The sequence below is a fragment of the Aythya fuligula genome, chromosome 27 (genome assembly GCF_009819795.1).
Source record: "Aythya fuligula isolate bAytFul2 chromosome 27, bAytFul2.pri, whole genome shotgun sequence".
Taxonomy (NCBI): Eukaryota; Metazoa; Chordata; class Aves; order Anseriformes; family Anatidae; genus Aythya; species Aythya fuligula.
The window spans coordinates 929,979-941,738 of NC_045585.1; the positions used below are offsets into that span (position 1 = coordinate 929,979).

The 11,760-nt window shown below is 66.4% G+C and overlaps 2 protein-coding genes across 2 annotated transcripts; both read left to right on the plus strand.

The window, feature by feature from the left end:
• Positions 1-1,109: 1,109 nt before the first annotated feature.
• On the plus strand, positions 1,110-5,516 carry LOC116499362 (histone H2A.V). The gene is made up of 5 exons (XM_032204061.1): positions 1,110-1,189; positions 4,168-4,245; positions 4,520-4,633; positions 4,843-4,972; positions 5,181-5,516. The coding sequence occupies exons 1-5, from the start codon at positions 1,187-1,189 to the stop codon at positions 5,240-5,242; spliced, it is 387 nt and encodes a 128-aa protein (XP_032059952.1). The 5' UTR covers positions 1,110-1,186; the 3' UTR covers positions 5,243-5,516.
• A 2,026-nt stretch (positions 5,517-7,542) lies between these two features.
• Positions 7,543-11,531, plus strand: MAT2A (methionine adenosyltransferase 2A). Its single transcript, XM_032204189.1, has 9 exons — positions 7,543-7,677; positions 8,985-9,062; positions 9,154-9,276; positions 9,352-9,464; positions 9,538-9,681; positions 9,792-10,010; positions 10,086-10,268; positions 10,359-10,492; positions 10,985-11,531. The coding sequence occupies exons 1-9, from the start codon at positions 7,587-7,589 to the stop codon at positions 11,085-11,087; spliced, it is 1,188 nt and encodes a 395-aa protein (XP_032060080.1). The 5' UTR covers positions 7,543-7,586; the 3' UTR covers positions 11,088-11,531.
• The last annotated feature ends 229 nt before the right edge of the window (positions 11,532-11,760 follow it).

The following is an 11,760-nucleotide window of genomic DNA, read 5'->3' on the forward strand; positions in this document are numbered from 1 at the left end:
CTCCTTCCATGTTTTTTTTTTTTTTTTTCATCTCTTTCCATTTTTCTTTTTTTTCCCCTTTGTAGAGTTCACAGCCACGGCCAGCCCAACGCAGAGCTCCTCTGCAAAAGGGCCTTGTGCTGTGCTCCCAGCGCAGCTTCCCTGATTTCTGTCCCAATCCCTGCTCACTAAAATCCAAATTTCCTCCCCAAAATTCCCCTCCCCGCCTCTCGGTGTGTGCCCCGAGCTTGGCTTCGCAGCGGAGCAGGGAAGTTTTTTTTCCCACCTACCATCACAGCCACCCCAAAGACCTGCAGCGGCCCCCGGGAGGGATTTTGGGGCTTTTTCCGCACTATTTGACCAAGGCCGTTACCTGCGGCCTTCCCCTCCAAGCCCCTGGGCGAAAAGCTGCCCTCAGCCCCCCGGCCCCGACCGAAACCCGCACCGGGGGGGCACCGGGGCCACTCCAGCCCCTCCGTGCTCCCCTTTAGGGCATCAGCGGCCTTTATTAGGGGAATTTCCTGCGAAAAAAAATAAAAAAACACCACACAAGGGCGCCCCCTCGGCGTCCTGGGGGTGAATTCCCCTCAGGCCAGGCTGGGAGCCGCGGCCTCTCCTCAGGGGGCGGCGCTGGGGCCCCTCAGGGGGACGGGCGGGCGGACAGACGACGGCCTCGGGGCCTGGATCACAACCGGGAGCCCTCCCGAGGCCGCCCCCGGTGCCCGGTTCCCGTCCCCGGTTCCCCTCAGGGCCCCGCAGCCGCCCCCTCCCCCCTCGCCTCACAAACAAACAACCCGGGGGGCGGGGAGAGAGAATGGGCGGGAAAGCCTCTTCTCGCCTCCCATTGGCTCCGCCGCCTGTCTATCTTCTCAACCCCGCCTCCCCCAGCGCGATCCTCTCTTTCTATTGGCTCTCCGCTGCGTCACTCCTCCGCACCGCCCCCTCCCCTCGGCCCTGCGTGCCGTGTGCAAAGCCAAAAAAAAAACCCCACCGGCCGTTAAACGGGCCGAGGGGCGGGGCCAGCGGAGGGAGCTGGAGAGAGGGGGGTAGCAAGAAGCCGCTCGCCGATTGGCCCGAGCGGGCCGTTCAAATAAGCACGGCGCGCCGTGATTGGCTGCGGGGGTCTCGGCGGCGGGCGTCGCGCTCGGGCGGGTCATTGTCTGGCGGCTCCTGAGGCGGCTCCAGCGCGGACTCGGGCGGCGGCACCATGGTGAGGGGCGGCGGCGGCTGCCGGGCTCGGCCCCCTCCGGGGGGACCCGGGGAGGCTCCGGGGGGGGCCCGGTGGGACCGGGGGTGGCGGGGGGGGACCGGGGAGGAGCCGCAGGGGGACCGGCGGCGGGGCCGGGCCCTGTGGGGGGGGGGTCAGGCCCTGTCAGGAGGCCCCGGGCCCTGTCACGGCCTCCGGGCCCCGCCCCCGCTGCCGCTCGCACCCCCCCGGTCCGCTCCCGGTTGGAGTCGCGGGGACACCGGCCCGGCAGCGGCCTGCCCCCGGTCCCGTACGGGCTCCTGGCCGCTCCCTGCCCGCCGCGGCCCCGTGAAGAGGCCCCGCGCGTTGCCCCGGGCTGCGTCACACCGAGGGGAGACCCGCGCGGCCCCGGCCCTGCCGCCCCCGCTGGTTGCCGGGCTTTGGGCCCCTTCGTCCTCCGCGGGGGCTTCCTGAGGGGGGCTTTGGGGAAGGAACCGGGGGTCTGACCCCCTGCGGCACCCGAAACTTGGGGGGCAGGCCCCGCTTGCGCCGCTCCTGGTGCTTGTTTACTCCTCGCGGGGCCGTGCTGCTGCCGGGTTTACAGCCGGCTGCTGGAGCTCGTGCAGATTTTTCTGATTTTTGTCTCTTCCCGGAGCACACGCAGGGGTGGCAGCTCCGGCCTGGAGGTCGCCGCGTTTGTTTTTTTTCCTCCCTTTTCTCCTCGCGGTGCCGGGGTCTGTAACTTCGAGAGCAGCTTAGGCTAGGAGGAGCCTGTGCTGGCTGAGGTGGAAGTGCCGGGCGAAATTATGCAACCATCGCCTCGCTGCGTTGCTGGGCGCCCTGGAGCTGGTGGCTGCGGATGAAAAACTTGGTTTTTTTTTTTAGCAAGTTTGGGTAGGGGAACACTCTCTGAGAGCAGCTCACTGTGGTGTCAGCAGGGAGAGCTGCGGGGCCGGGTGTCCCGCCCGGTGCTGTCAGTAAATATTGCCAGTAAACAGCTGCCAAAGTTTGTTTTTCTCCTTGAAAACGCAAATGCGGAGGCACGTGTTTATAGAAGTGATGGAAGCAGCTCCCCGCTGCCTCGGAAACAGAGCGAGGTGTGTGGGGGCTCCCAGCAAGCAGCTCCTCATGGTGACAGGGACCTGTGCTCCCTGCTCGCTGGAGCCAGGGCTTGGCCTGGATTGAACAGGCCCTGACTCTGGAGGGAAAGGCAGTGGTGAGAGATTTCATTAAACTGGTTCTCTGCTAGTAAACTAGCAGAACTGTGTTTCTCTGCCTTGCTCCTGCGCTGGGTTATGAGTGCTGCAGCCTGCTGCACAGCTTTTCCTCGGGAAAACACCAGGGTTCAGGGATGTCAATGGCCAGCGTGCTGTCCCCAGGTGGGTAGGGGCTGACAGCTCGGCCTCTGGCCACACAGCTTCCTTTTGGGGGTGGAAAACCAGGTTAGCGTGGGGTGCGAGACTTGAGTGAGAACTGAATGCACCGCAGGTGTTAATTCCTGGGAGTTTCTGGTCAGTGCGTGCTGGGCAGCTTAACCTGCCGGCCTCTCCCAGCCTCGCTTCCCAAGCAGAGGAAGAAATCCCCGGGCTCAGGAGGAAGGCTGGGACGAGCTGCGGTGAGGGGCTTCTCCTTCCCGGGATGGGGACAGCCCGGGACTCCCAGCCCCTGGTGTCCAACCCCTTCCTCTTTGCTCCAATATGGAGCGAGCAGGAAGCTGCCAGCTGGGGGACCTGAGAGGGAAGTCACAAAGCTGGCCAATAACAGCTCGTGGGGCGAGCACCCAGCGCTCTGTGCCAAAGCTGCCTCGCCAGGAAAGAGAAGCCCGGCTGAAAATATCCCGCCCTGACTCTTTGGCCCTGAACTTGGAAGCTTTGCACTGACACGAGGAGCTCCGCTTCCTGCTCGGGATCCTCAAGTGTGGCACCTCACAAAGCTTCTCATGGGTCTCCCCGAGCTCCCTGGGTGTAGGGGATCTCACCCTCGCTGCCGTCCCAAAGGAACCGGGGCCGGCCAGTCCCAAAGGAAGCCCCGTTGAGGTTCCGGCTGCCGAAGAGCCGTGCTCTTCCCAGGTGCCGGCCTTCCCTGCGTGCCACCCTCGTGCTTCACGCTGCAGGAAGCTGGCCCCAGCTCCACCACCTCGCCCAGCACCGCTCCGCTTCCAGCTTAGACACCTTCCCGTGCAGCTCGGGGCCTAAAGGAGCTGCTCGGACACTGTCCGTGCTGCGCAGGGACACGGGCCTTGGGTGTGCTGCACAGCGAAGCCTTTCCCGCGGTGAGGCAGCGCCTTGCTTTGGGGATTAGCTCAGCTGGCCGTGCCTTCGTCTCCTGGGGAGCTGCGGATCCCGTGGCTGCTTCTGGCAGAGCAGGAGGGGCGGCTGCTGGCTGGCTGTGCCCATCCCCTTTGGACTGGGATGGTGTCGGGGTCAGGACAGCCCGGCCTGCCCGCACCTTAGGTACAAATTGCCTCTCCTGCACCCCTCGCAGCCTCCAGGAGGCTCTTCCTGTCAGAATTAATGACTTCGGGCTTTAATTAGTGCCTCGCTCCCGTGATCCCTTTTAGGTGGATGTCAGAGAGCCGCCCACACGTGGCAGCTTCCTCCTCATCCCCCTGTGGCTCCCAGAGCCGCACGCGGGGCTTTGCGGGACGCTGGTGGCAGGGAAAGGGAGCGCCCTGGAAACCCGCGTGACCCACGGATCCTGGCGTTCAGAGGGGGAGCTGCTGTGTGCCTGCAGGAGCCAACCCCACACCCAGATTCCTCCCAGCTGCTGCACGACACCTCCTGCTCTCCGCTGGTTTCCCCCCGTTTGCCGCCTTCTGGAAAATAATGGAAATAGTGGGAACAGGAAACGTAAAAATTCCGCTGGCCTGGTAGCGGAAACGCGCCTGGGGCTGCTCTGAAGGCAGCAGGCCCGGCAGCGAGCACCGAAAATTATCACGGGGGGGTGAGAACCGAGGTGGCTTCGTCAGAGGGGCAGGACTAACGAGGGCTCTGTCTCCGCAGGCTGGAGGTAAAGCTGGCAAGGACAGCGGCAAGGCCAAGGCCAAGGCGGTGTCCCGCTCCCAGAGAGCCGGGCTGCAGGTAACGGGCGGCTGCCTCGCGCTCCCGGGCTGTAAAACATCGCGGAGGTGACAAACCTCCTGCTCCCGAGGGGCGGGGTGCCACAACATTGTTTGTTTCCCCTGTTTTGGCAAAACAATCATGGGGAATAAAGGGGAAGGGGAAGTGTTTGCTCCTGGCTCTCAGCGGGAAGCATCCGTCCCGGGGCTGGCCTGAAGGCTGCGGGCATCGCCTGGGGGCTGTGGGGCTCTGCAGGTGCCCGGTGCTCACCCCGTCTGCGTTGCTTCCTCTGCAGTTCCCGGTGGGCCGCATCCACAGGCACTTGAAGACCCGCACTACGAGCCACGGGCGAGTGGGAGCCACCGCGGCCGTGTACAGCGCCGCCATCCTCGAGTACCTCACCGCCGAGGTGAGGCGCGGCGCGAGCAGCGGCCCAGAAAGGCCCCAAACTGTTGGGGTTTGCTCTGGTTTTATTCCCCATCAGTTCTTTTGTCCAGTTGGTTTTAGCGTTGGGAAGGCTGCTTGGGTTTCTGGTGGATTTATAAAGGGGGAGGCTGTGGGGGGGAAGGGAAAAGGAAATTTGGGGAGATGCTCACGGCGCCGCGGGTCTCTCGCCAGGTGCTGGAGCTGGCAGGCAACGCTTCGAAGGACCTGAAGGTGAAGCGCATCACTCCCCGTCACTTGCAGCTCGCCATCCGTGGCGACGAAGAGCTGGACTCCCTCATCAAAGCCACCATCGCTGGGGGAGGTGAGTGGGGCCGCGCGGAGAGGCAGGAGGGTGATTTTGGGTGGAATTCAGCCTGATTAGCGAGCGAGGTCGCCCGTGGCTGCGGATTCCAGCCCGGAGCAGCGCTGAGGCTGGCAGATTTCTGGCAGGGCGGGAGGGAGGCTGGAATTCCCAGCAGGCGAGCACGTGGCGGTGCCCGCGGAGCGCTGACGCCTCCTTCTCCCCGCAGGCGTCATCCCCCACATCCACAAGTCTCTGATCGGGAAGAAGGGACAGCAGAAAACCGCGTAAAGGAGTCGAACCCAGCCCGCGTCCTCCCTGTCGTTGTACTGTAACCGGGACAGAAGAAAGCCGGGGATATGTGGAATTTTTTTAAGGCATAGTTCGATGGCAGAGCATAGACAATTGACCGTAGGCAGGAGCAAACATTTGTATGGTCTTTAGGTTCCAAGTTTTTTGACAAAAAGTTACCTTGTCACGTGGCAGCGATTCGTGTGTTGATTGGCTAGGTTTCTCCCGTGTGTTTTATACAAAAATGGAACGGATAAACCATTTTTTACAAAAACCCGCTGTCGGCCTGTGGTGTTGGGGGCCCGGAGGGGGGGTTTAGGTGGGGCTGTTTCCGCAGGAGATAACGCCGCGCCCCCACAGCGTTATCTCGCAGCTGGAGGAAGGCGCTGAGGAGCGGGACACGGGGCCAAGTCCTGCCAGGAACCACCCAGGGCTCCCCCCGCACCCCCGGAGGTAAGGGGCAGCAGGGTCGGGTCCCAAAAAGGGGCAGCACCCCTAAAAATTGCTACAGCCTCCCCCCCGCGTGGCCTCCACTTCCACCAAGCTCCCGGCCTCCTCTTGGGGCCTCCCATACCCCAAAAACCACGGCGCTGGCAGCCCCCAGCCCCTTGTGCACCCCAAAACTTTGGGTCCTGGGCACCCCGCACCCCTGTGCCCCCAAATTTTCCCCCTCCACTGGGGCCTCCAGGGGCCCCCCCAGGCCCTGGGTGGAGGTCTGGGTGCGGTGTGCTCCCACCCCAAATGCAAATAGGGCTGGCCCCGCCCCTATGCAAACAGGGGGGGCAAAGGGGCTCCGCCCACAGCCCCTGCAGCTGGTGGGGTGGGGCGAGAACTGGCCTGGGGTGTCTGTCTGTCCTGAATACATGGGTTGGGGGTGTCTGTCTGTCCTAAATGTGTGGGTTCAGGGAGTCTGCCCTAAATATGAGGCTTGGGGTGTCCATCTGCCCTAAGTACAGGGGGTCCAGGGTGTCTGTCTGTCCTAAATATGCGGGTTGGGGAGTGTCTGTCTGTCCTAAAAATGAGGCTTGGGGTGTCTGTCTGTCCTAAACGTGTGGGTTCAGGAAGTCTGTCTGTCCTACATCCATGGGTCCAGGATGTCTGCCCTAAATATGAGGCTTGGGGTGTCCATCTGCCCTAAGTACAAGGGGTGCAGAGTGTCTGTCTGTCCTAAATATGAGGGTTGGGGTGTCCGTCTGTCCTACATCCGTAGGTCCAGGCTGTCTGTCCTAAATATGCGGGTTGGGGTTGTCTGTTTATCCTAAACATGTGGGTTCAGGGCGTCTGTTTGTCCTAAACATGTGGCTTTGGGGTGTCCGTCTGTCCTAGGCACGTGCTCCGAGATGTCTGTCTGTCCCGGGTGTGTCCGTCTGTCCCAGCGCTGTGGGTCCTGCCTGTCCGTCTGTGCGCCTATCTCGGGATCTGTCCGTCTGTCCTGGCATTTGGGGCGTCCGTCTGTCTGCAGCGGGTGTTCCCGGTGTCCGCCTGTCCCGTGCGGGGTTCCCGCTGTCTGTCTGTCCCCCCCCCCCTCCCCCCCGTCCGCCTGTCCCCGCCCCGGGCCCGGCCCCAGCGCTGCAACCCCCGCGGCCCCTTGCGTCAGGCCCGCGGCCCGGCACAAGATGGCGGCGGGAGGCGCCGGGCCTAGGGCGGGAGGGGGTGGGGGGGAACCGGGGAGGGCGGGGGCGGGGCGGGAGGGCGGGGGGCGAGGCCCCGGTGCGGCGGAGGGGCCCCGAGGGGAGGGGGGCGCCGGGGGGGGCGCCGCGGGCCGCACAATGGCGGCGCCTGAGGCGCGCAAGATGGCGGCGCCCGGGAGGGGCCGTCCTCGCCGCCCGCCCGCCGCCGCCGCACTGCGCCTGCGCGGCCCCGCGCCCCTTCCCGGCTTCGGGGCTGTGCGCATGCGTCCCCCGCGCCTCCCGCCGCCGGGCACAGCGGGCGGGTCCATGAGGCCGCGCGGGGGGGGGAGCGCGCCGGGGGGAGCCGCTCGGTGCCCGCTGCGCCGCGGGGCGAGGGCACGGAGGGGCGTCCCGGTTTCGTTACACACCGAGCTAACGGCTCGCTTCCCCGCGGGCTGCTCGGGGCGGCGGCACCGCTCGGGGCAGCGCTCGGCGTTACGTAACCCGCCCCCCCCCGCCCGCCCCTCGTGGTCCCGCCTCCCCGCCCCGCGGCGCGGGCTGCGCGCGCCATTGGCCGGCGTCGCCGGGAGGGGCGGGGCGAGGAGGGTATAAATAGAGGCGGGGCGGCGGGCGCCCTGCTCAGTCCGCCGCGGCCGCCGCAGCTGCTGCTCCCCCGCTCCGCCCGCCGGCACCGCCCCGCGCTCCGCTCGCCGCCCGCCCGCCTCCCCGCCGCCATGAACGGGCAGCTCAACGGCTTCCACGAGGTGTTCATCGAGGAGGGCACCTTCCTCTTCACCTCCGAGTCCGTGGGCGAGGGGCACCCAGGTGCGGGCCGCGCCGGGCCGGGCCGAGGCGGGCAGCGCGCAGGCGCGAGGCCGCTTCAGCGAGGGGAGGGGGAGAGGAGGAGGAGGAGGAGGATAAAGGGGGGGGGGTCGCGCGCGCTCCCGGCTCGGGGAGGGGAGGGGGGAGGCGATGACGCCACCGGGCGCGCGCGCAGTGGCGGGGCGGCGCGCGCCGCATTGCGGGCCCGGCGCGCACGTGGTTCCCGCGTGGGGAGGGCGGGGGGGGGGGGGTGAGAAAAAAAGGGGGAGGGGGAGGTTTTGTGCCCCCCCCCCATTCAGGGGGGGCTCCGTACCCACCCCCGGGGCCGTGAGTCACCGCCGTGACTAAGCAGCTTCCGGGCCGCCCTGAGCACCGGGCGGACCCCGGTGTGTGCCCCCCCCCCCCTCCCGCCTCATTCCGCCTCCACCCCCCTCATCCCTCGTTCTCGGCCCTTCGGCATCCTCCCGGGCTGCCCCCGGTGCCGTCCCTTTGTGCTCTCCGTTTTCGGAGCTCTGCCCCCCCCCCTCAGATCCTGTTGTCGTCGTTTTCCATCCCCCCCCCCCGCAGCCGCCCTCGTGCTCCTTTACTCGCCCAGCACCGGAGCTGCCGGGGCCGTCACGTGCCAGCAGCGGGGGCGATGAAGCAAGGCAGGCACAAGGCACGCGTGCCCCTCTTATCGCCCCGCGGGTGAAGGTCCGTCCCCGTCCCGCTGCCCTTTCACCCCGGGCAGGGGCGAGGGGAGCCTCCTGCAGCCCCCTCCCCGCTGTGGCGCGGCGCTGGCCTCTCCTCCTCTCCTAAATCCGCCCCGAAAGGTCGCCGCCAAGGACGGTGAAGCTGCCTGCTTGCTGTAGGGCCCTTGGGACGCCCTGCAAGGGAAGTGGGGGCTCCTGGCCCCAAATAAAGCATCCTGGGTGCTGGGGGGGCTGGACAGCCACTGGGACCCTCTCGCCTGGCAGGGCACACCTGGGGGCCGCCGCAGGCACCAGAGAACCCATTGAGAGCAGCGCATGGGGCAGGATTAGGGCCGCCAGGGTGCTGCTGCCTGGCCCCACGGTGCCGTTTCCCTCTCGGCAGTGCTGTAGGTGGCTGAACCTAAGCCCTGACCCAAATGTAACTCGAGCTCCGAGGGTTTAATGGGCAAATGCCTGAAATTCCACGCTAATAACCCGCAGCGGGGACAAGGAGAACGCTGTGTTCAGCGGCTTAATGGGAGGCCCGTGCCCAGCTCGGGCAGCGCTGGCAGCTTAGGGTGGTGGAAGCTGCGGCAGGAAGGGCCGCGCCGCGCTGACGGCCCCGTGCCTTCCCCCCAGATAAGATCTGCGACCAGATCAGCGATGCCGTGCTGGACGCGCACCTCAAGCAGGACCCTGACGCCAAGGTGGCCTGCGGTGAGTCAGTGCCCGCCCGGGGAGGCAGCGCGGGGTGGGCAGGGCTGGGGCTGACCTCCCCTCCCCTCCCTTCCTCTTCCTTTCCCCGCAGAAACGGTTGCGAAGACGGGGATGATCCTGCTGGCAGGAGAGATCACCTCCCGAGCTGCCGTGGACTACCAGAAGGTGGTTCGGGACACGATCCGGCACATCGGCTACGACGACTCCTCCAAAGGTGCGTGCTGGGGATGTTCCCTCGCAGCTGGCGGTTCCGGCGGCCCCGCTCAAACATTTTTTTCCCCCCACTCAGGCTTCGACTACAAGACGTGCAACGTGCTGGTGGCCCTGGAGCAGCAGTCCCCGGACATCGCTCAGGGCGTCCACCTGGACCGCAGCGAGGAGGACATCGGGGCTGGTGACCAGGTGAGGCTCGGGGCCGCCTCCTGGTGCCCGCGCTGAGCCGGGGGCGCCGAGCTGGAGCACGCCTCTCCCGCAGGGGCTGATGTTCGGGTACGCCACGGACGAGACGGAGGAGTGCATGCCCCTCACCATCGTGCTGGCCCACAAGCTGAACGCCAAGCTGGCCGAGCTGCGGCGCAACGGCACCCTGCCCTGGCTGCGCCCCGACTCCAAGACGCAGGTCAGGGCCCTACGACGGCCCCGCTGCGGCCGGCCCCGCGGAGCTGCCTCACCCACCGGGGACCTTTGGGGCTGCTCCGCGTCCCCTGAGGCTCCGGCATCTCGTGGCAGGTGACGGTTCAGTACATGCAGGACCGCGGCGCCGTCATCCCCATCCGCGTGCACACCATCGTCATCTCGGTGCAGCACGACGAGGAGGTGTGCCTGGACGAGATGCGCGACGCCCTGAAGGAGAAGGTGATCAAGGCCGTGGTGCCGGCCAAGTACCTGGACGACGACACCATCTACCACCTGCAGCCCAGCGGCCGCTTCGTCATCGGCGGCCCCCAGGTACGGTGGCGTCCCGGGGGGGCCTCTCCCCACGCCGGCGCGGTGCCGTGCCGGTGACGCCGCTCTCCCCCGCAGGGTGACGCCGGCCTCACCGGCCGCAAGATCATCGTGGACACCTACGGGGGCTGGGGGGCCCACGGCGGCGGCGCCTTCTCCGGGAAGGACTACACCAAGGTGGATCGCTCGGCCGCCTACGCCGCGCGCTGGGTGGCCAAATCCCTGATCAAGGCCGGGCTGTGCCGCAGGGTGCTGGTGCAGGTGGGTGCCGCCACGGCCCCGTGCCCCGGGGAAGGCTCCTGGTGCTGCCCGGGCCTTGATTCCCATCGTTTTGTGTCCCCCCCCCGTCAGGTCTCCTACGCCATCGGCGTGTCCCACCCGCTCTCCATCTCCATCTTCCACTACGGCACGTCCCAGAAGAGCGAGCGGGAGCTGCTGGAGATCGTCAAGAAAAACTTCGACCTCCGCCCCGGGGTGATCGTCAGGTAACGCGCGGGCGGCGGGCACCGTAGGGTGGGCGAGGGGGGTGGCGGCGGGGCGGGTGGCGTTGGCACCGAGCGCGCGCGGTCCCCTCCGAGAGCGGCTCCGAGTGGCGCGGCCGCGGGTGCCCGAGCAGAATTGGAGCCGGCCGCCTCGCGGGCACCGCCTCGTGCCGTCGGCGCCGCCTCTTCCGCACCTGGAAAACGGCCGAGGTAAAGGGCCAGGAGCAGCCTTTGGGCTGGGACGCGAGCCGCCTCAGCCGGAAGATAAGTGCTTTTTCGGGCGGACCGGGTGCTGCTGAGGGGTAAGTATCCGGCGGCAGCTGAGCGCCGCGCGCTTGCAGCTTCTCCGCCTTGTTGGGGGCGGCCGGGGGAAGCTGCAACCGCCCCGGGCAGGGGGAGCAGGACAGGGCAGGCGGCGCCCGGCCCCGCAGGCAGGGAGGTGTGAGCGTGGCGGTGCCTGGACCTCTCACTGAGCGCGGGACTTGTATATTCCAGGGATCTGGATCTGAAGAAGCCCATTTATCAGAGGACTGCAGCCTATGGCCACTTTGGTAGGGACAGTTTCCCCTGGGAAGTTCCCAAAAAGCTAAAGTACTAAAAAAAAAATAAGTGTTAGGCTTTTTTCCCCACTCCTGTTGGCGTAGGCTACAGAGAAGCTTTCAGGCTCTGGGGGAAAGAGCTCCTCTGCCCTCAGCTCTCCTGTCCTCCCTCTGCTCTCGCCCACCGCTGTCTGTCGCCAGGATTTCGGTTGCGTGGGGACCACACGCGGCCTCGTGCCTCTCCCCGGGCCCCCCCCGGCCCGCGGGGGCGAGCCCCCTGCCCGCCCCACAGCCGCCGTGCCCCCCTCCTTTGGCTTCTTTTTAATCTCGTGACGTCTGAGCTCCGAGACGGTGCCCCCCAAACTCTCGCTGTCCCACGGGGGCTTCCCCGCGCCCCCCGGTCCCGCCGGGACCTCGCTGGTGCTGGTTTTGTTCTTAACCGGATTTTAACCTCTCTGCTCCCACCTCTTTCTCTCTTTCCCTCTCGGAGGACGTACGTGACACGGGGCTGGGGGGGGGGGTGGGACAGGCGTTAAAGCCGAGCCCACCCCCGTCCCACGTGCGGGTCTGGTACCAGAGGAAATTTTGTCTTTCTTTTCCTTTTTTTCTTTTTCCTTTTCTTTATAAGAAAGCTGAAGTTGAACCCACAACTGCACAACCCCCTCCTCCTGCCCGAGCTCTGCGCTGGGGGGGCTCGGCCGAGCTTTTTTTTGGGGAGGGGGGGGGAAATAG

What these genes read in the sequence shown, in the direction of transcription:
- LOC116499362 (XM_032204061.1), top strand. An exon ending in TCGAGTACCTCACCGCCGAG is followed by an intron (nt 4,634 to 4,842) that starts GTGAGGCGCGGC and finishes GTCTCTCGCCAG; the next exon opens with GTGCTGGAGCTGGCAGGCAA. An exon ending in AGCCACCATCGCTGGGGGAG is followed by an intron (nt 4,973 to 5,180) that starts GTGAGTGGGGCC and finishes TTCTCCCCGCAG; the next exon opens with GCGTCATCCCCCACATCCAC.
- MAT2A (XM_032204189.1), top strand. Translation starts at nt 7,587, where the DNA reads ATGAACGGGCAGCTCAACGGCTTCCACGAGGTGTTCATCGAGGAGGGC. An exon ending in CGTGGGCGAGGGGCACCCAG is followed by an intron (nt 7,678 to 8,984) that starts GTGCGGGCCGCG and finishes CCTTCCCCCCAG; the next exon opens with ATAAGATCTGCGACCAGATC. An exon ending in GCCGCAGGGTGCTGGTGCAG is followed by an intron (nt 10,269 to 10,358) that starts GTGGGTGCCGCC and finishes CCCCCCCGTCAG; the next exon opens with GTCTCCTACGCCATCGGCGT.